The sequence below is a fragment of the Protopterus annectens genome, chromosome 5.part0, assembly GCF_019279795.1.
Source record: "Protopterus annectens isolate FY-2018-M chromosome 5.part0, PAN1.0, whole genome shotgun sequence".
Taxonomy (NCBI): Eukaryota; Metazoa; Chordata; order Ceratodontiformes; family Protopteridae; genus Protopterus; species Protopterus annectens.
The window spans coordinates 442,453,117-442,477,119 of NC_056735.1; the positions used below are offsets into that span (position 1 = coordinate 442,453,117).

The 24,003-nt window shown below is 35.2% G+C and overlaps 1 protein-coding gene across 1 annotated transcript in view; it reads left to right on the forward strand.

Annotated features, from left to right (window-relative positions):
- The window catches only part of IL1RAPL1 (interleukin 1 receptor accessory protein like 1), a 4,037,132-nt gene that overhangs the window by 512,395 nt on the left and 3,500,734 nt on the right, over window positions 1-24,003 (forward strand). Inside the window, exon 2 of the mRNA XM_044072379.1 lies at window positions 4,671-4,772. Within this exon, the coding sequence (XP_043928314.1) occupies window positions 4,691-4,772 (82 nt within the window). The 5' untranslated portion in view covers window positions 4,671-4,690. The remainder of the gene's footprint in view (window positions 1-4,670; window positions 4,773-24,003) is intronic.

Consider the following 24,003-nt stretch of genomic DNA (forward strand, 5'->3'; position numbering starts at 1 on the left):
GTTGTTGTTTTATAACTTCATTTATCATGTCCATTTTTTTTTTGCATTCTTCTTTTATATTGTCCATTTTGAATTAAAGTTTATCCACTTTAGCTGATAAGTCCTGGATATTGTTCAATAAAGACTGTAAATCCTTTTTCACTGTATTATCTTGACAGTTCACTTTAGAGAGGCTCATTTTGTCAAGACAGTAAATTGAACTTCTGACATAAACAATTAAAGAATAATCTTACAGACTTGATTTTTTCAAAAAGTTACAGGCTGATTCAAAAGACTCAAAAATACAGTTGTAGATAAGTTTTTGTTACGTTTGAATTATAGAATGCTGTCAGAAAAAAAAAAAAAACAAAAGGAAGCAAAGCAAACCTGTATGCTGTTAGCTGGTCATCATTTTGTTCATGCCCCATCGATTGTTGTCTTTTTTTAAAACATAATATTTACTTAATTTCCTTTTTGAAGCATTATTCAAATAGTTTCAAAGTGTTGTGTAATAAAGGTGTGAAAACAGATGGTCTTTTTAAACAGTTATTAACACTAACATCATTTAAGAGATAACTTAAATTTGACCTCTTATTATTTTGTTTTAATTCTACTATTGCTTAAATTTCATTAGATATAAACGTAGGAAACATGCTAACCTAATTCCAGTAATTTAAATTGTAGAGGATTAAAACCATAATGAGTTAAATTAAATATTCAATAACAGGTAAAATTCCATTTAATTGTTTTTCCTTTGTTCATGTCCTCTTCCTCTCCCTTACATCGAACTACTGACCACCTTCCCTCAACTGCTCAGGTTTTTTTAATTATCTGACAAATTGTCAGATTCAGCAGCAATTAAAGAAGCAAAATCTGGGGAGTATAATGGAAGTTCTTGAGTACCATCCATCTGTTCACCATGGGAAAAATTCACCTGTTCCCTAGACACTAAATGCTCTGACTTCCTAATGGACATGGAATCAATTGATTGCCATCATTTCCTGCTGGCTGACTTACATCACCAGAGACAACCCCCCCAAGAACATTGCTGTGCTAAAAAGCATTCTTTATTAGGATAGAAAAAATAGGTTTCATGGGTGGATAGGCAGTATTCCTTTTAACTGCTGGATAAGCAGTCTTAGTTTCATAAGCAATTTTGTCCCTCACTTTTTTCTTTTCCTTACGAATAATGATGGTTTTCTTCAGTCTCTCCACTACAATGTAAACATCGTCATAGTCAGCTCTGATGTCAGGAAATTGCACAACTGTTTTCATAACATGGTTGTCTAATTTAATAACCCCTTCCTGCTTTTTGTTTAAGCATAGAGACATCATTTTCAATAAGCAACTTCAAAACGTCAAGACCAGCTTTAGAAAAAAAAATAACCACTTTGTGGAATAACATTAGGAAATTTATAAAACTGCAAACCTTTAGGAAAAATCCCCAAGGTAATACGTATTTTCAGGTGAAATGGACTGATACCTCTTCACCTTCTTTTCAGAATTGTAAATACATCCTTTCAGTTCCTGTTCTTAAACAGTCCACTGAAGCTTCTAATGTTTTTTTCACAAACAAATTTTTTAATCATGTTAAAAAAACACAGGCAAATTGTAGTTGTTAGAATAACCAGACCAAAATGAAATACACAGTGATGATTTCATGTTATAAAGTTCATTTGAGCAAAAGTTGTTATTATACAGGAGCTCTACTACCTGCAAAAAAATCAACCTAGGACTTCTTTATCTCAGCCATCACTGTCTGTAAATTTTGGAGAAACAGACTCTGTCCACAAAGGGGTGAATAGACAAATCCAAAATGTCATCACTTTTAAGCTGGACATTGGGAAAAACTAAACCAAACTAATAAGACAACAAAAGAAATTTCCCATTAAAGTGGTAAGTGAAACAAATAACAAACACAGAATAGCATTAACCAGGACATGAAAAGTAATAGTGTCTCAAATAAAAAAAAAAAAAAAAAAAAACAAGAAAAACTTTAGTGTAAACTGTTTTAATCTCCACTTTCTTCTTACAATGCATAGACTTTGTTAGAAAACACTCAACAAAAAAAAAAATTCAAACATCACTCCATTTATAATAAGCAGCACATCACATGACTGTTAATGAAAAACATCCATTTGATGAACAATACATGCAAAACAGTAAAAATGCATTATATATAACTAAAATCATTTTTCTTTAATATTCCATTTTCAGGAAACCTTTTATTTAATAGTACTGTTCAAATCAGGAAAACAGTCAGCTCTATGCTTTAACTGCCATTTAGTCTCTTTAATTTCTAATCTATTTTTAAAATCCCCTCCCCATATATCTATGCAGACCTGTTCAATTATAAGAAAATAAAAAAACTTTGTATGCTGTTTATATTCACTTTAATGTTTAAACAAAGCATTATTGAAATCATTTGATTTAATAGAGCATAACTACTCTTTAATTCTTGTTTGCAAAGTCATGGTTGTCATACCAACATAAAAAGTGTGGTAACTCGAGCATTTCCATAAATCACTCATTGGGAATTGCAATTAATATCACATGCCCCATACTTATAAGTCTCTTTCACCTTATTGACAATAAGTGGTTCAACTATTGTGGTTCATTCTGTAACATTTCTTTAAAACGCATATTTCTCTTAGAAGTAAAAAAAAAATAGTTGTGTTCCTACTATATTAAATTTATTTTATTTTTTGACTTAAAGAGAAATACAAGATTTAAGGAAGTGTTACTTTTTTACTTTTACATGCCAGGAGAATGAAATGTAACAGAATGCCTAATGCACACATGGCATGAGAAACTGAGGAGATAAGCAATCTAGAAATATCTTGGAGTACAGTCACTTATTTGAACTGATGGGAGCCAGTTGAAGAGGCTTCAACAAATACTGAGTTGCCCTTTGTTACACCCACAGAAAGCATCCCAGACTCAGGTCTCTAGGAAGAAGATCTGTGGTATACTCGGGAAATGATGGAGTGATTTTATCTCTTAGCTTGTCTAAGAATACTTGTTAATTCATTAAATGATCTGGATACTGTTGTCAGTGATACAGGTCTGGTTTGTCTTGTTCATCTTTCACCACTAAGGTCTTCAGCATGAGAAATTATTTAAAAAAAAATGGATTTTTTCACTCAGAAATCCCAAAAAAGGTGCCTTTACACCATTCAAGACCATGCAGTAAGCAGCATCTTGCCACAATGGGAAAAGTAAAAGATAAGTAATACAGACTGTAAACCTGCCAAACTGTGTTAGCACCTAAAAGCTGATAATGAATGACAAATTAAACAATACCTGCTGAAATGAATTCCAGAAACACCAATGTTACCTCCTTGCAATCTCCAAAGTAGAGTTCAGTCCTGATACCTAGTTGCTATCTGCAAGGAGTTTTGTACATTCTTTGCTGTCTGAGTGGGTCTGGGCACTTATATTAATGCCAAACTCTCAAAATTGTACCTAACTGTACATATGTATGTTATATTTACTCTTGCAGTTATTGTTTTGGTTTTAGCTGAAAAGGCTCCAAGAAGGACCTGTTCATGTACTCATTTATCAGATGAAAAATGTCAAAACTAGGTCAACAGTAGAGGTCTGACACTGCACCATTCTTCTAAGCTAGATGTCAAAATAAGTAACCAAGTAGTTGCCTGTCATACACGGCAGATATTAAAGCATTTTGTATCTGGAAGTAGGAAGTACTGCTCTTTCACACAGCCTTTTGTCTTCATGTTCAGTGAACTCACAACCATATAAGAACAGCCAGTTCCCCTATAATCTCTCTATATAGGAAGTATTCACCCAAGGACACTGGTTTTATGGCCAGTAAAGTCAATTGCAATAAATAAAAAAAAAAAAAACAGCTGACCAGTTATCATTTTTTTCCGTTTTATTACAGCAGACATAATGAGAATTTATAACAATGTACAACTACAAACTACAAAAATATACCACTATTATTTTGGATATTTATTTCAGTACATGGCAATATATTTCACTTATGTCAGTCAGGATGAGAAGGGAGATAAGAAAATAATGGCTTACTAGTAATACTGGATGGCAGTCGCATTTGCCTTATCACAGGATTTTCTTACACTGATGCTAGTATGGCATTTTGTATTACAAAGTATGATATCCTACTGTGTTTATCTCTCACTATCACCTATTAATTCAAATATTTTTTCAAAGATTCAAAATCTATATTTCATAAATTGGTTGTGCTATATGTGAATATTTCTCTTATAGAATGCCAAATTTCTTATTATATGCTGCAGGTAACACTCATCACAAATGACGTCACACAGAACATTGTGCCATTAATGCATATAGCACTTTTGTCATTACTGAAAAAAAAATATTTGATTGACTTGCCTTCTATTGCTCTGTGTTACTGCATATGTACCGTTCTGGTTATTATTTTATGTGTCAGAGTATATGTGGCACAAGTTATATGCTCTGTGCTTGTTCTGTCGATAAAAAAAGGAAAAAAGCTTTCAGCATACCTGACACTGTTTCTTAGCAACCTTAAATGAATAATTAAATATGTATGTGAATATATTTTAAGTGAAGCTGAATAAGCAGTAGTGTATTAAAGTAACATGAGGCATTGAAAAGAATATATCTATTTTCTAGTGGTTCAATGCTGGACATTTCACTGATTTAATTTTTTATTTCCTTTGTCATAGGTGTCCCTAAGGACAGGAGGATGAAAGCTCCTATTCCTCTTTTATTCCTGTTATATGTTTCCATCACCCAAAGTCTGAAGGTTGTGACAAAAAGGGGCTCAGGTAAGGTTGCCTGCATTTCAGTTAGAACCGTGTTCCTTTCTTGTCAGTCATACTTCAGATGAAAAACACATATACTTATCTGAACTGTATTATTTTATCTTTCCAGTCAGAGCATGTAAGAAATTAAGGGCAAGCAGAAAAAAAGCACTTGTTACTTAGCCTCAAAAATGTTTCCATGACAACAGCTTTTTATGGCTTTCCCATTGAAGTAATTATACTTGTACTGAATAAAACTGTCTTTCAATGCATTGCTATAAGGCTTTGTGCCCATTTTGTTGGTATAATATAAGTGGATGCAAAATACATTGGGATTTATATAAAGAAATTTATATCAAAATATATTGATTTGTCTAAATTAAAGTATACTGACACAATAGCATATTGATTTTTGATGTTCTCTATAAAGTCTTCATATTATGTAATCATCATTTATAGTCAAAACATCCTTTATTCATTTTAATAAAAAAAAATGATGGAAATATTTTCAGTCTTGAGTGTGCGCTGATACATTTCCCAAGGTGCATGAGCTGATTTTTTATTGAGTTTGAATTCCCTAGCTAGTAGACAATGATGTTTTCCTGTTTTTTTTTTTTCAAATAATGTGACAGCATGACTTAGTATAGATCCAGTATACTCAGTAGTACATACAGTCAGTTATGAAGTTGCACTGAATTCTGGGAATTCCTTTATTGTAGGGCAGAAGAATCTTGAAATTGTATTTTTGTTACTGAAAGTATTTTATTCAGGAAGCATGTACTCATTCTATATGATTTGGGTTAGTAATATGCAGATTTTTTTTTTAATTATGCAATATCTTGCTAACAGCATGTCAGTATGTTTCACTTACACTTTAGCTACTTTCCCATGTTTTTTTTTTTTTAATTAGCAGCATCAGTAGCTTTTCAGTTGCAAGATACCAAAGGTTGCACAGATATTGCATTCTCTTATGAAAAAAGTTACTAGTTAATTAAAACAGCATCTGTGTTATTTACAGCCTGGAATTACTTCTGTATTCAGTAGGGTTAGGCTAGAAAATATATACTCCTGATACATATTAATAAAGCGAGACCCCAGTAAATGTTGAGTGTGAGAGAGGGAACGGAAAATAAGCATTGTTTTTATATAAAAAGTACATTTTTTGTTTTGATTTGTTTTTTTTGTTTTTTTTGATTGCTGTCTTTTTCTTCCAGATATTTTAAGCACCTCTTTCTTCAAGGTTCGAAATGCTTTTCAAATACTATCTTCGAAGAGTGTACTTTTATGTACTTTTTTAGCTATAGTCAATGTTTTAAGCCTAAAAATGTGACTTACTTTAAATAGCACAGAGGGTGCTTCCAAGCAATTTTCAGGAAGGAAATCGCTTTCGTCTTAGAGCAAAATAAAGCTTTAGATAACTTGAAGAAAATGTCTCTATGAAAGTTCAGGAAATGGAACGAAAGATATTCCCATGAATGAGAATGGAGAACTATAAATAAGGAGTTCATTTCATAAGTATGGTGCCTAGGAAGAGTAGGAGGGGATACATGCTTCACCAAAAAAGATAAGCATACATGCTTCCACAGCCAAAAAAGATAAACAAATAATTCTTTAAAATGAACTACTAGCATGCAATGCTGATTTTATGTTCTACTTGAGATAGCACAATTCTTTTACTTTGCATCACCAACACTTTTGAAAGTGTAATCTCTGGCTGAAAGCTTTTTATACTCTTTTTTGCTGGAGTAGTAAACACTTTAAATGGTAATAAATGAGCTCTTGCTTTTATAATTGTTCGCATTGTAACTTAAAGTATCGCAAGTAGTTCTTATAAGTGATTTACAACACTGAAGCAGTGCTTCAGCTTTTACTAAGGTAGAAAGTACATTATAAGATGATGTTCTTCTGCACAGATTGTTGAATAAAAAGAATAGGAACATTAACTAGTTTTGAGTGATATTTTAAAATAAACAGTGCTATAGATATTTAAGTTGAGGAACAAGCAAGAAGTAGAAAATCATAACTATCTATTAGTAGAGCAAGGCATAGGGGAGGGGGAAGGATGATTAAAGTATGTGAAATGTAGGACAGGGGTCTGTATGATGGAAGTTTTTGCAAATAGTATGCTGAAGATTGGCACTTATATCTGGTAACTAAGGCCATTATTGTCAGTAGTAACAAAAAAAAGTTAGGCTAGTAGAACTGGGGCAGATGAAAGCAGCAATGATAGGAGAGACTGGATGGACAATGGAGAGAGAAAAATATGCTGATTAGAAGAAGGAAGGAAGAAGGATATTGAAGTGAATATAGGAAAATGGACAGTGTAGAGCATGAGTAGAGAGATATATTAGTACACAGGAACTCAGAAAATGTGATTAGAAGGGATGTGACCAAAGGAAAAAGCAGACAGAAATGAAGAGATTGGGAGACATGTAGAGTATATTATGAAAATATGAGAAGGTAAATAATAATGGGTTTAGTTAATGTCATAAATGCGTGGAAAAGTAGAATGGGCAGTGGCACTACAAATAAAGGGACAGATCCATGACAGAACAGTTATGGGAATAAAGCAATTAAAGAAAAGATTAGTAGAAGAGGGTAAGGGGGCAGGCTGCAGAGCAACACTGAAGGAAGAAAAATAATAATGTTAGACAGACAACAACAGAAATAGTCAGGAAAGGTTGGAAAGCTAGCCAGGCTTGAAGAGGTAAATGTGGTGGTTACCTATAGTTAAGAGTGGTTAAATGCACTTTTCCAGCATTTATTTATTTTTACGTAAAGCAATGTGGCTTCTGCACTTTTTTCTTAAAACAAATAGACAATAAATAAATACATAAATAAAAAAAAAAATAATGTTCTGATGACACCCCTGTTCAATTAACAGTGACTGCAGCACTACATTAAGAAATTGATGTAACTTAATATGACCACTCAGTGTGCAGGATTTCTGCATTGACTCTTTCAGGGTCTAAATAATGAATATGATTCAGTGGACGCATTGTTGGCAAAATGCTGAGATCAAGTTTTGAAAAGGAAAGTGGATGAGGTAGCCATGTTATAAGCAATAGCAAGAGCTCCTAATCTGTAGCAACAAGATTACAATCAGTAGAAACTTCATGGGACTAATGAAGAGTTTTACTCTGTCTAGCTAGCAGCTGTATGTTTGTGTAAAGTAGAATTAAAATTTACTACAGTGGCCACAATTTTGTCTTTTTATTTTATTGTGTTAAAGTCAAACGTGAGATATACAAAGTCAAGAACGTACTGCGCACAAACAGGGGTTGTCAGGTGGTAAGACAGTTGTCCCTGCTGTTACTTCATTTTTATTCTGTGTTTTTCTTTTCAAAATTCTAACATAATACTTGTGAAGTAAGAATAATTGAATATGGGTACAGTGTGTGTGAAACATAACTGAAATAATTGACTGTGGTCATGACATTTTTATCACAATCAGTCTTTTGGGGGTGTTCATAGTCAACAAAGTCTCTATAACTGCTGGGTGGTGGGATTGTCTGTGGTTGAAAGTGACTCACCATTTTGTCATTTGCTCACTATAAACACATAATCTGACTTTACAGCAGTGGTGTACATTTGTGTAAAGCAAGTAGGAATTTATTTTAAAACACAGTCAGACATGGAATAAGTGGCAACAATTGATGTGTATGCACATCATATATGGATATAAATGCTTACCATTGCTGTTTTGGACAATAGGTAAACAGCAACAGTCATACAATATACTGCACTTGCTAAAATCCAGTGTAAAAATGATACATTGCTGTGGCTTTTTGTGTATTGTGGCACTTATATAAGTGTAACAACTTGTCCATTATTTATTTCACTTCCTATGGTAGTCAGACTTTAACACTGTACACAGGATTTGCCTATCTTGTGTGATCTGGTGAGCATTTGTGTGAAACATGGTGATGCAGTAAGTACCACTGCTATCTCAATGTCTTATTTTCTTTGGTTAAATTTTTGGATGGGTCTTCTTCTTCTTCTTGGAGTCTGAATGTCCCACCTGCCTCTGTGTAATTATTAACTAGGTGCTCTGTTACTTCCAATATCAAAACCATGCCATAACTGAATCAGTGTTCTGCCAGTTTATCTGTACGTAAGTTATCTGACTTTGCTTATGACTCTATTTTACCTATCCCTGTCTCTGGCTATGAAAAGGAAGGCTAAATCTTGACAAGTGTGAGGCTGTGACTGCTATTTTGATTCTGCTATTGAGGGCATTAGATGTGATGGCTTGGTGTGATGTAAAAGCTTGTCAGATGTGGAAATGATTCTTTCATGGATTTCTCAGAGATAAGAAAAATATTGATACAGGCAACAAAAAAGGCAGTACACACTCAATACACACACAAGTGCACACAACCTCCACATAAACACACAAACACGCACACATACACACACAAACACAAGAAGGGGAAGGCTGGCATAAGTTCTCCATCTATGCCCCACTTCTCTGCAAAGCTATAAGGTAGAAATTACTGCCACCAACCACTAATATTAGCTACTAAAAAGGCTCTTAAAAAAGGGTGTCCAATTATTACTGTGCAACATTATTATCCAAATGGTAAGTGTGACTGAACAGCAAAGTTTATTGGAGTGACTTATACAGTATCAATATATACATGCAATGTAGTCTAGAGCTTAAATTATCTCTAATCTCTATATAAAACAGCCAAAGTGGAAAGGTTTACAATTCTTTAATAAATAATAAGAACACAAGATAATACTTCTTACTACACAGTGCTAGTCAAGAGTTCAGAGATCACAGTGGAATACTTAAAATAATACAGCAGAAAACTTCTGACATCAATACAGAAAAAAAATAATCTAATCTTCCTATTTCCTAGCTATATCTAAGAGAAAACACAGTTCTAAAATAAACTTACATATGGAGCATAGGCAGAGTGCTGTTGAGGTTGGATGTTCCCAAGACAAAATCAAAAAGATCTGAGTTTCTCTGTCCTTAAATTGATAACACAATACCATTGACTCATTGCAGATTGCATCATTATTTCTGCTTCCCAGGCTAACAGAAGCTCAGAATGTAACAGCCCTTTTGATCTTGCACCTGGTCAGGAAGCTACAGCAATAAAATATATTATACATGCAAATTCTAGCAATTAACTCTAGTCTCAAAACAAAAGCAAGAATTCCTTCATCCAGACATCTTGGCTCTGGATTTTGTGATCAAACAATTACACAATGCTTGACTTATCAGCTTTCCTACAGCAGGGTGCACTGTTGTTACATTTTTGCAGTTCCACATTTAACATAATTTTCTTCCATTTAAGAGCAAGCCTCTGACTTATATTAATATTTACAAATGACAGAAATATCTAAAAAATTCTATCTGGCAGCCTTCACCTATCTTCTCACAAGGTAATATTATCAGTATTTGTTTTTGTCCTTTACATCAATAGGACTTTGTCAGAGTGAACAAAATGCAAAAAAGCACCATTATATAACAAACAACTGACATGTAATCAGTTACTAAACCAATGAGTGACATATCCTATTAATGCACTAGATAAAATTTACTAAACATGTATTGCGCCATCTTGGTCATGAACAATTCATACAATGACCAAACAATTTTTAAATTATGAAATATTTTAAAAAGTTATTATGAATCATAAATGCATAAATAAAGATAAACATAATAAATCATACAAAGTCAAGCCCAAGTGAATTCACATTGTAAAAACATTGCAATATAATATAATGATGCACTGGCACCAATAATTCATAGAATAACATCACAAAGTTAAGAAACATAAGTGCCTTTAACATGAGCAAATAGAAAAAATGTTAGTTTATACCAGGCACCTTCTATGCATTTAACCGTAATTGCCAAGTAAGCTCCTTGTATTCCAAATGAGGTTCTCAGATACTCCCCTCTTTCCATCACATCCATACCATCAACAAAAATCAATACAACTTTTTTTTAAATTCTCACAATTTATAGAATGTTAATATATATATATATATATATATATATATATATATATATATATATATATATAAATATACACACACACATACACCATTTCTGGAGTTTATTTTTATATCATAAAGATGGTCATAAATTGTGTCATAAAGCCTACTATTGGTTTTGTTGACATAAAATACTGAGCATGAAATACAGATGACCAAGTAGACCACCCACATTTTGTGACACGTACAGTAACTTGAGCAGGAAATGGATATACTATGCCTATCAATACTCACATTGGGACCTTTTTTGATAAACTTGCAGTACTTGCATCTACCACATTTGGACAATCTGCTCCTCCTACAGCTTGAGTTGGAAAAACCCATTTCTTAGCCACTTTCAAGAAGATTTTAATACTCCTACCTTTACTGTAAACCAACAATGAGACCTCAGTTATTGTTCTTATAAATCACTGTAAAATGTAAGATCCCAGCATGTCACTAACAATAAACAAATCCTTATTGCAAGGCAAAACAATGACAAAATCCCTATTTAGTGTCTTAGTTGTTGTATTTCGTAAAACACAATCATCAACAGGGGATCTGTCTAAAAGCGGTATACATTTGGTCAATCTTCTTTGTAAGATTTTATTTCTCAGACTAATTAAAAGCCAGTAGGGATGTCCCTTGGCACTCATTATTGATGCCAAGAAATCCAGTTCTTCCAACAGTTAACTATTATCACTGACACAACTAGTGAAACATACCATTTGCTACTTGACAATGCTTCTTTTTTGGTTGGAAGGGTGGCAGCTGTCAGAATGTAAATAAGAATCAGAATATTACTTTCATGGAAAATAGTAGAAGTAAATTTGTTATTAATCAAATCCTTCCATATTGTGACATTCAAATAATTAATCTTGTCAACATCAAAATGAAAGATACATTTTCAAAGATTTGGTGGTGGTATGTTGATAATTCACAAACTTTAACAAATATTCCACCTCACCCTGCCAAAGGATGAGAATATCATCAAGGTACCTAAAATAGGCATAGAAACATTTTGAAAAATCAATGGGAAACATGTGATGTCTGTCTCAACATGCTAAAACCAAACTGGTGTATACTAGACTACATGCAGCACCCATCACTATGCCAGAAATCTGGTGGAAAAATTCTCCCTCAAAATAAACAAAATTACTTCTCAAGACTAACTCCAAAATTTCCAAAATGACCAATATTTCATTACTGTCTAAACAAGAAAACTCATGCAATTTCTTTAAAAAATATTCCAATGCCAATGGGTAGTAACAGAAAATGAAATGATTATATTAATAGTAGCAAACAACTTTTTTTGTCAAAAATTGTAGTGTTAAGATTGTATAATGAATGCCAAGAGTTATGAAATACATACAGCAAAATACCATAAGATTTTTACATTGTCCATCAACAAAAATGGCTAAAGTTTGAGGCATCAACTAGCTGGCAGCCACTATGAGTCATAACCGTGGATCTGAAAACCCTGTAAATTTTCAGAATGCCAAAAAAAAAAAATAGAAGGAATAACAGTATTATCAACTATAAAGGCATATAACTGCCTGGTAATACTACCTTGAGAAAACTTTTCAAATAATTGACAATCAATTTTGGAATAGGCAATAAACACCTCCTTACTAGATGGCCTAACATAAGTATGTGTCATTCAAATGCCCAGAATTTTATTTGAATATTCCACATTATCCATGATAACAGCTCTACCACTCTTAATGGGTTTGATGAGCCAGATATTTTAATTATTAAACAGTTCTACTAAAACCAATTTCTCTTGCATTGATACATTTCCAGAAAATTCATAATGGGGTACACTGGGGGAATGAAAATACTTTTGTTTTTTATACATAGAAAAAGAAGAAGAAGGATCACTGTCTCTGTTGCTAAAAAATAAACATAATTCAATTTACGACTATATGACTTAAATTGTATGAGATGTTTAGCCACATCAGTTCTGAATTATGGCAGAAATAAAAAAAAGCTTTGCTCAGTAAATCATAATGTCTAGGCATATCAATCTCACTAAAATTAAAAATTGGAAATCATTACCTTTTGGCGTAACTGAATCAACCAAATCAGTTTCCATTATTATCTTTTTCTTCCCCTGCCTATGACTCCTTAGTGTTGACTCCAGGTGTTCATCATTGACAACCTGGATGCTGTATTCACCTTGCTGGCCATTGTCTCTGACCTACTGACAAAAAGGAATGGATTAAAAATCAACATTGTCTAACTTGGACACTGACCCTACCTTAGGTCTAGTAATTGGGACAGTGAAGTACTGCTCCTCCCACTATAATGATGGAACAGGGTAGGAAGGTAATGGATAGGCTCCTTTCTCATCATATGCAGTTTTATCCCTGTACAGTTTTTTTCTGTTTCCACTCGTTCTGAAAGGCATCTCTATCAATTTTGACAGAAATGTTAGAATATTCCATCTGGACTAAAGAAAACAACAAATATTTTATAATGTTAGAATTAAGGGCCTTAATCATATCATCCAACTTGGATACTTCTTCTCATTGTCCCTAATAATTAACCACATAAGCTTGCATCCAGTTTAGTCAAAAATTCTAGCAGTTTATAAATCAAAACAGAATGTGTCTCTAAGCCCACAGAAAATGTCCATAACCCTAGACTCATGGCACCTGCTTAAGACATATAAATTCAGCCCACAAAATGAATTATCCAAGTGCAGATTCCTGCATCTCATCAATTTAGATTCAAACACCTTCAGCTGGGAAGACAATGACCCATAAGGTTTGTCATCAAAAATCGAAGTGATGAGATTGGTTGAACTTAACCAAGCATCCAAGTCAGGTGTAATAACATTCCATCTTTTTATTCCCAGGCATTAATGGATATTAAAGGCAAGAACAACTAGCTGTACTGGGTCCAGTTTGCAAAACCCTCTGTGAGAATTCAACAAAACCATTCCTTTGTGCAATAGTGTTTGGAACATACCTGGCAATTTGCTGCAAAAGAATCAGGAAATTGCCAGGAAATATATCAGCATTGGTGCTCAAAATACTCTCATGACTGCCCATCATTTCCACACCCATCCACAAATAAACACAGTACAAATAAGCAATAACCAGGAAAGTTCCAAAAACAAAAGTAAAAATAAGGAAGCATGGGTGGGATGCAAAACCTGTAATCAACTTAGCACTTTTATTCTTTATATCAACAGGATTTCATCAGAGTGAACAAAGTGTTAAAATGAACCCTTATATAACAAGCAACTCAGATGTAACTAGTCACTAAAACAATGAGCAATGTGACTGACCTCTTAATACATTAGATCAAACTTATCAAATATACATTGCACTGGCAAAAATGTCTCAGTGATGAGCAATTCATGTAATGACCAACAAAACATTTAAATTAAGAAATTTGTTTAAAAGTTATTATGAATAATAAATGCATAAGCAAAGCTAAAAATGATAAATCATACAAAGTCAAATGGAATTTACACTGTAAAACATTGTAATATAATACAATGATACTCTTGACACCAATAATTCATAGAAGGAATTTGTAACATCAAGAAAATAACTAATCAATTGAAATTCACATGCTAAGTGCCTTTAACTTGAGCACATTCAAAACGATATTGTGATCATTTAAATCAGATGATCAGGGAGGGGGTGATTGGAAACCTCATTTGGAATTAAAGTTGCTTACTTGGCAATTAAGGTTAAATGCATGCAAGGTACCTGGCTTAAATAATTAATAAGAGGTTTCAAGGCTAGTATGAACAGTGATATAGGATACGGTGACAACCTTGCTATATGCATCATGTACAATTGTTCACAGTTTTATTGGCTAATATTAGGCTATTGCTCCAGAAGCCCATTAGTACTCTAGTTGTAATATCCCAAATAGTAGGTAGACATTCTCATAACTAATTTACAACCAGTTTTGATCAATTTCAATGAGTGACTGAGTGGTCAGATCTGGAATATATTTACAATTGTCCATCTATTCATCCAGTTTATGCTTAAGGAGAGTCATGACATTACTTTACTTTATATACAAAGGATGTGTATTCCATAAAAGAATGATTTTGTGGGGTATGCATCCTCTGTCTCACAACAGGTCCACTTTATGCTTTGATTGGAGGTAAAATCTCTTGAGTAGGCATTAAGTGTGTTATTAGATTTTGAATGTACAGGAGATTACACAGGACTCAATCCATTGTAGTTCTGTAGGCTTGATAGAGGTCACTTCTCAAGATTCTGGAGAAAAAAGAAAAAAGTCACAGTACTTAAGGTGGTCTGGGTACGTCAAGGAAGACATACCCTGATTATCTTCGTGAGAAAATACTGCGGTCATATGCTTACACAGGTACACACCAAAGGGGCCATTATACTCTACTATGAGAGAGGAGTAGAGAGTGATGCTAACTTCCATAGATTTCAAACAAATATTTCTGATGACCTGTCTGGCTAGGTAAAAGGATTTCTTAACAGAAGTGGATACATGGTAATCAAGGAATGCTAACCAAGCAAACCGAAAAAACACAACTGAATAAACAAAGGAATGTTCACTTACAGTGAAAGAGCCCTAGTCTCTAATGACTGAGTCAATATTCAGAATTCAAATGGGTGCCATCTGTGTATTATGGGAATGATATGTGAAGAAGTTCCTTTTTTGAATTTGGAACAAAAGTCCTAATACACTTTTATATTAACCATCTGTTTGCTGACTTGGGTGCAGTGTTTTTTTTTTTTTTTCTTAGTTGCTTGTTACACTGATGTGGTCCTGTTTATTATGTGAATGACTACACAGTTTGCAAAAGACACAAAGCTGCATTTCTTGGCATTTTCATTTAGGCCATGGTCCAGACACTGCTTAGTGTATGTCATTCTCTCCTGAATAATTTGGTCAGATGGGGAGTTAATGACAAATCTAAGTTTTAAGTCAACTTTAGACTTGATCAACCATGTGTGCTTGATGTCAGCCTTGGCAGAGGCAAACTTCATAGAGAAGTAGTCCTATTAATGATTTGCGAGGAGACCACTGGTAACTGCTGTTTTCATAGAGATTGTGCTTCAAACACTAATAGATTGAAGTCTGTCCACTGGCAGCTTACTGAAGTGTCTTTTTTAATCTATAAGCTCTTAAGACCTTAAACATACTTTTCTAACAGATCAAGTGCTTTCTGAGCATTGCCTTATAGTGTTACCCATTATTGTACATGCCACTTGCAGGCATCAGTTGGTAACACTTTACTTAAAGTACTACCCTGTACATGTCTTTCATGGATGAAGCCAGACTGAGTTTTTTATCAGTAATCTAGAATAGAAATGGATTTGTCCCTGCAACCATTATGCCCATATATACTTTATAATCTAGGTTTAAGACAGACAATGGAGAGAAATTTGTAGTGCTTATGTGATCTTTTCCTGGTTTTGGAATGGGGTCAAGAGTGCCTTTTACTAGGACAAAGTCAGTCTTTCCACTGAAGAATTGTATGTCAGGTCCCCATTAGTCACCTCTGTATAGGCAGATTATGGTATTCAATAGGTATCAAGACCCTATGCCTTCAATTTGTTTAAATTAGTTAAGTTTCACAGTTGCCTTTAATTCTTAACCTCGACAGCATAGTGCAGTATTTCTTTCTTTTCTTTTCTTTTTTCTTTCTTTCTTTCTTTCTTTTTCTTTTTTTTCTTTCTTTCTTTTTCTTTTTCTTTTTATTTCTTTCTTTTCTTTTTTTCTTTCTTTCTTTTTCTTTTTCATTCTTTCTTTCTTTTCCTTTTTCTTTCTTTCTCCTTTTCTTTCTTTCTTTCTTTTTCTTTTTCTCTTTCTTTCTTTCTTTTCTTTCTTGTTTCTTTCTTTCTTTTTCTCTCTTTCTTTCTTTCATACTTTTTCTTTCTTTCTCTTTATTTCTCTTTCTTTCTTTATTTGTTTCTCTTTTTTCTTTTTCTCTCTTTCTTTCTTTCTCTCTCTTTTACTTTCTTTTTCTTTCTTTCTCCCTTCCTCTTACTTTCTTTCCTTGTTTTCTATTTTAGTACTGTCTGCATACCTAAATGTTTGGAAGTGTCAGTAAGACTGTTAGTATGTAGTAAGCTTTGACTGCGTGTAGTGTTGCAGTGGAAACAAAGAAATTAAGGATTTTCTGAAAGGACCCTACTTATTTGTCAGTAATGGGAAAGACCCTGCCTTTTTTATCAGTAACAGATTGTGATAATTATAGCACTCTACAGTTTTTGGACCCAATCCTGTCAGTTGCTCTCCTGCTATATACTGTGTGATCTGAACAATCATCACGGCATCCTTGGCTTTCATCCCTACGTGTAAATCAATGAAATAGATTGTGACAAGTTTGGTATTGAGACTTACTATTAAAACTATTAACGCTACCTTACTGAACAGCAAATATGCTCAGAATCCATCAAGTATCAGCACTGTTAGTCCTCACCTTTCACCTTTTCCACTCAGTGATGATTTTGCATAGTCACACGCAAATTTGGATAATTCAACACACTCTCTGGTTGACAATTGTATATCCTGAAAAATAACAAATAATTCAAAATTTCCCTAAGTCAGAAACAGACTCTGGATCTCTTTATAAGCCTATTCAGTCGATTGATGATTGAATGAACTATCCTCATTGCCATGCCAAACTCATCTACAATGCTTTGCCACTATATTATTGAAACATGCAACAAAATGTGTAATTTAGGAATGATATAATTTAAATATTTAATAACAAAAGTTAAAGTAGGGAGAGTAGCAGATCAATTTCTCAGCGATGCACACTATCAAACCTTGGAAAAAAGGTGCCAACTGGAAGAATTCAAAAATCCCGGCAGTTTTTCACTTCACCGCAAAGCAGTTCAAGCAAATTCTTTGTTTAGTTAACCAGGGCTCGTGTGTAGCTCAATTATATATCCAAATAAAGCAACGATGTAACGGCAATAATGCAGTCCACAAATGCAATATATTAAAACCGTTATTTATTGGAACAAGTAATCTTAAAAAGAGCCTTCACTCCCTGCAAGCCTTCCTCTCCCTGGAGAGTGTAGACATCTGTGTAGTAACAGTGACATGGTTTAAAGTCAGTGGAGATTACCCCAGCAATGCAAGGTTAAAATGCCTTTCATGCCTTTAGACCAGTAATAGCACAGGAGGAAACTAAAGATGGAGGAGTCACAGTCTATGTAAAAGCAACTTCATATCTAGACTAGTTAAAGCATATGACCCACAGAAACTCATATACATGCAATCACCATAAACAAGGTTTCATCCCCTATCCATGCAACCTATAGTTTCCACTCCATGTTCCATGAAAGCCATACTACCTATTTTAGTGTACTACAGATAGGTACTAGAGTCACTCAGTGTTCAACCTAATATGATAGTCATGGGGAAAGACTTAGAATCCTGCACTACTTCTAATGCATGAGTCCAGCAATTGCTAAACTAAACTATGTTAATACCAACATTCTGGAACCCTTCCACTCATGAACATGGGGTGGCTGACATTCCTCACCCAATGTAATGTCTTTGCTCATACAATCTGACCATGGGGAAGTATTGCTTGAGATAAAGTTAAATTCTGGGATCCGGGGAAACCAAAAACTTTTAGGAACTACTCCAAGGCTAACCTTTCTGTACTAAGTGACACCTTGGCTAATTTCCAAGCACCCCCAAACCCAGTAAACACCATAGCATGTGCTGAGCCATTTACAAAATCTCTGTACATCCATATTGATAGCTGTAAAGATTGAGCTGTGCCAACTCATATTAAAAATTAGACAAACTCAAAATACAAGACACCCTGGTGGAATGACAATAAAAAGTGGTTATACAAAAATAGTCAGAAAGTTCAGGCTAGCAAGTATGGCTGATGCATGGACCAAACAAACATGATATAGTACAAGAAAGGAGACCAGCACCCGGAAGGCAGAAGCAAGAAAATTTATTGAAAACCAGACCGGTTTCAGCAAAATGCTTTCATCACTGGTTGAGCAATAGTACCTTGACATATGTTGTTATTTATAGTCAATCCAACAAAGTAGTCCTGACATCACTTCCTGTAATAGAGGTTATGAGAATAAAAATAAAAAATAAAGAAATTTTGAAAAAACAACTAATCAAATGTTGAAAATCAAACATACTCAGAATATACATTATAAAAAGTGTATTGTGCATAGAACAGAGAAGAGATGTTATAATTTGTCATTTCGACCCAGAGGAAAAAGACCACCTAGTTTAACAATCCATCTCTTTTCTTTATTGTTTAGTAAATTGTGCCATCCAGTTTTGAAAGATCTGTTTCCTGAAATTTTATCAATAACAGTGAAATAAAATTTGGCTGTTTTGTGGATCAGACAGTGTCTATATAAGGCATTAGTGGATCTGGCATTCCTAATGTCCTCTAAATGTTCGGACATGCGGATTCTAAATTGTCTGGAGGTTTGTCCTGTATAGAAGGCTTGGCATGAGCATGTGGCCAGATATATTACCCAATCCATACCACAACTGGCAAAACAATTGATATTATACAGTTGTCCCGGATTTTTACTAGTGACATTTTTGGTCTTAAAAATATATTGGCAAAAGGAACAATAAACCCAAAGTTAGTAAATCTAACCAGGATAAACTCAGGCTGGTTACTAGCTTTGGCAGAAATACGGGACAACTCATGGATGTCATTGATCAGCACTGGAATATACTCAAAACCAACACACGGTTGGATGACTGGTTAGGGGATAGATGCCTTTTCTCTTATCATAAAGGCAAAACCCTTGGGTCCTATTTCTCTTACTACAAAAAAAATCACATATCATGATACTCAATTTCAACAAACTACATTATCAGGGGAGAAACTGGTCAGATGTTACCCTTGTGGTTACTGTTCCTTTTGCCAATATATTTTTAAGACCAAAAATTTCACTAGTAAAAATTCGAGACAACTGTATAATATCAATTGTTTTGCCAATTGTGGTACGGATTGGGTAATATATCTGGCCACATGCTCATGCCAAGCCTTCTATACAGGACAGACCTCCAGACAATTTAGAATCCGTATGTCTGAACATTTAGGGGACATTAGGAATGCCAGATCCACTAATGCCTTATATAGACACTGTCTGATCCACAAAACAGCCAAATTTTCTTTCACTGTTATTGATAAAATTTCAGGAAACAGATCTTTCAAAACTGGATGGCACAATTTACTAAACAATAAAGAAAAGAGATGGATTGTTAAACTAGGAGGTCTTTTTCTTCCGGGTCTAAATGACTTATAACATCTCTTCTCTGTTCTATGCACAATACACTTTTTATAATGTATATTCTGAGTATGTTTGATTTTCAACATTTGATTAGTTGTTTTTTCAAAATTTCCTTATTTTTTATTTTTATTCTCATAACCTCTGTTACAGGAAGTGATGTCAGGACTGCTTTGTTGGATTGACTGTAAATAACAGCATCTGTCATGGTACTATTGCTCAACCACTGATGAAAGCATTTTGCTGAAACTGGTCTAGTTTTCAATAAATTTCCTTGCTTCTGCCTTTCCGGGTGCTGGTCTCCTTTCTTGTATTATACAAAAAGAGAAAAGAAAATCTTGGCCAAGCGAAGGAAGAACAAAGCCATATGTACTAAAAGCCCCCTGACCAACCTAAACAGGTAGCTAAGAGGGTTAATTAATAGTTCAAAGGCTAATTTTTAAGAAAAAAATAGCTTCTTAGGCAAAGGACAACCACAAAGCTTTCTACAGCTATGTTTGTAACCTCAGAGGAAATATGCAATAATGCATAGGATGTATCGTAAAGGTATCACCTGCAGTAAACCAGAGGCCATTGCCAACCTTTTAGCTGACAGTTTTTCAGCCCACATTTATCCCCCAACTACCCCACGATGGTCCAAAGGAAATACCAGATATGACAATCCCCCCCAACTATTACTAGGGAACAGGTCATTAATGCACTTTCCAAGGCTGAAAGCACAGCATCAATGGGCCCCGGTAACATTTCATGGTCCACTTGAATCACTTTCGAACTAGATCCTAAAGTCAGGTTTTCAGCCAAGGAATGCAAGATGACTACTGTCATTCTCCTGCATAAAGGGGGTCCAGCCACTAATCTGTGTAACTGCAGGCCCATAAGTCTTACCAGCCTCATATCTAACTTCATGGAAAGAATCATGGACATGATAAATGAGGACATAGGTAACCTGCAAACACCAAACCCATCACAGTTTAGCTTTCTTAAAGGAAGATCATTCCTATTAAATCTGGTGGATTTTTTTCAGCGGGTCACCGCAGCATTGGATGAAGGTAAGACTGTGCACACAGCTTACCTCAACCTGGCTAAGACTTTTGATACAATACTCCATCCACTCATTATTATCGAGCTCACTAATTTAGGTGTAAACCCTTTTATGACCAGCTGGATAGCCAACTGGTTCACTGATAGGACCTGGGAGATCAAAATAGGTGAGGCCACCTCCACCAATAAGCCAGTCACTAGAGGAGTCCATCAGGGCTCAATACCAGGACCACTCCTTTTTGTCATCTTCCAAAATGGAAGCAAATCCTGAAGGTTTATGGCTGACTAAATTTGCAGATGAGTGCAATGTGGGGGGGTTATCATCAACTCCATGCAGCGACTAGAATTCTTAAAGAAGGTCTATCTCTGACTAACAAACGGTGCCAAAGTCATGGTCTTAAACTCAATGCTAAAACATTCATAATTGTTCCCTTTGGGAAGTCAACCATCCCAGCTAATGACCATGTTAATAATACTTCCATATGAGTTTATCCAGTGGTCAGGGATCTGGGTATGCATGCAGACAGTAGCCTTACCTTTGACCACCATACCACCATATGGCCACAGTGGCGAGGAAATCCTTTTATGTTGCACAGCTTATATGTAAGGGTATGGCATCTACATCTAAAGAGGTCTTTATCCCACTGTACTTCTTCCTTATCAGACTAATCACAGAGTGTAATGCTCCCTTCAGTATATACTTGACCAGGCATATGAAGCAACTAGAGCAACCTCAGAGGTTCCTTACAAAAAGAATACAAGGTGTAACAAACCTGCCTTATGCAGAGTGCCTTAAAGCCTTTTCTTCTACTCAATTTCCTATATTTCTCTGAGGAGTGTTCTATGCCTTGCTTACAAGACATCTACATACCCCACACTTATGAATTTCCTGCATATTTCTAAGTCAAACTGTACCAGAAATGCAAGGTCTAGAGACCTGAATTTTGCCACGGTCAAGAGACCTGAATTTTGTCTGTGACTTAGAACATGCTGGAGAGATAGATATGTGTACCAGAGAACGCCCTTCCTATGGAACAGGCTTCCCGTCAATGTAAAGCTTAGTTCATCTATTACCCAGTTTAAGCATAAGCTATACTAGTGGATAAGAAACAAAAAATTTACACTGGGCCTGGCACCTGTGTCCCTTATGAACAGAGGCAGCTTATAAATGCCTGGCCCTCAATGTCATATTTGCACACAGGACATTATTATTATTTTTGGAAAACTTGGCTAGACTTAGAAAGGCACCCCTGGTCATTAGCCTAGAAACAATTTATGTATCAATGAATCCATAAAGAAAGGAATGAAACAAAAAAAAATTAAAAATGTTGAAGAAAGATAAGTGAGTATAAAAATTAGTTAACAGAAATTACAATTGAAGAGTGAATGAGGTTTGCTATCTTTTATTAGCTTTCCAAACCAACATATTAAGTTACTAGTTAACAAATCTACAGAACCGACATCATGGGTTACCAGATAACAAATTTGAAGGCAGCTGTAAACAAGGTAGTGTTATTCATGAGCCCATTGACTTATAAATACTTTAGGTAGGTCTGGACTGTGCAAATAACTGGCATGAGGAGGATGACGGGAAACTAATTGCAAAAATGAGTAGAAATCTCCTCTTTAATGTACAATCTCTTCTTTAATATATAATGCACAAGTCCTCATCATGTCCTATAGATGGCACAACTCTAAAATTAATCACCATCATCAGGGATCCCGGTACTTTTATTGTTGACGCCCTAACATTTCACCATTTTGCCCCCACTGTTGTTAGAAAATACTTCTATATCATAGGTTCATAGGTTCATAGGTAGGTACTAGACTATCTGCCCTAGGGCATTTATAAGCCTAGCCAGAATGTGTTGGCTTTTGTCTCCCTTTTAGACTAGATTCCTGAGCATCTGTCCAGCAGGGCCATAGAAGTGATCCTGGGAGTAAATTTACGATTTCCCATCCACTCATTTTTCTTGAAGAGGGTCAGCGTGGGGCTCTGTCTAACATGGACTGGGATTCTATTCCAGAGCGAGGGAAGCCTTTGGGATATGAATCTATCCCTCCAGCATGTCCTATTTATTGTTGTGCTAAGGTTTAAATCCCTGGAGTGTGTAGCTCTAATGGATTTGGTTTTCTTGAGGTGGAGCATGTCCAACAATTCCGGGTTAGACATGGCCTTGTACGTCAGGCAGAGATCGTCTCTGAGTAGGCGGTAAGCAACTGAGTAGAGCTGGAGCTTCTTTAGTAGAGCTGCATAGGGCATCTGTTTGAGGCCCACAATCCTTTTGGTGAGGTATTTTTGAGGTCTCTCCAGCTGTTGCAGGTGTTGGGTAAGGTACACCCCAAATTTGGCATTGTACTCAATTATGGGACTGATAAGCAATGAGTAGAGGGGCACAATGACCTCTCTTGATCTAGATGTGAACCCTTTTGTGATTAGGTGAGCTATATAGAAGTTTTTCTAACCACTTTGGCAATGTGATTGTCAAAGGAGAGGTTACTATCTACTTGGGTTCCCAGATCCCTAATTACTTCTTTCGTACTTAGTGGATTACCTCCTATGTGGTAGTTTGTGGCCACTTTGTTTTTCCCAAAGGGGATGACTATGCACTTTTTGGCATTTAGCTTGAGGCCATGGTTCTGACACCAGGTATCCATCTCCGTAAGGCCCTTCTGGAGGATGCTTGTGTTAGCCGGTGAGTCGATTATGGCTCCCAGTTTGCAATCATCTGTGAACTTGGTAAGCCACAGTCCTCCCGTGTTTGCCTGTACCTCAGAGAAGTATATACCGAACAAGAGGGGTCCCAGGACTGAGCCCTGTGGGATGCCACTTGTAACCGGTTTAGAGTCGGACATGGCACCTGTGACTCTGACCATGTGAGTTCTATCCCTGAGCCAGTTTTCAACCCATCTTGTGACATATGGGTTAATATTTAAGCTGGTAAGCTTATTTATGATGCCAGAGTGGGGTA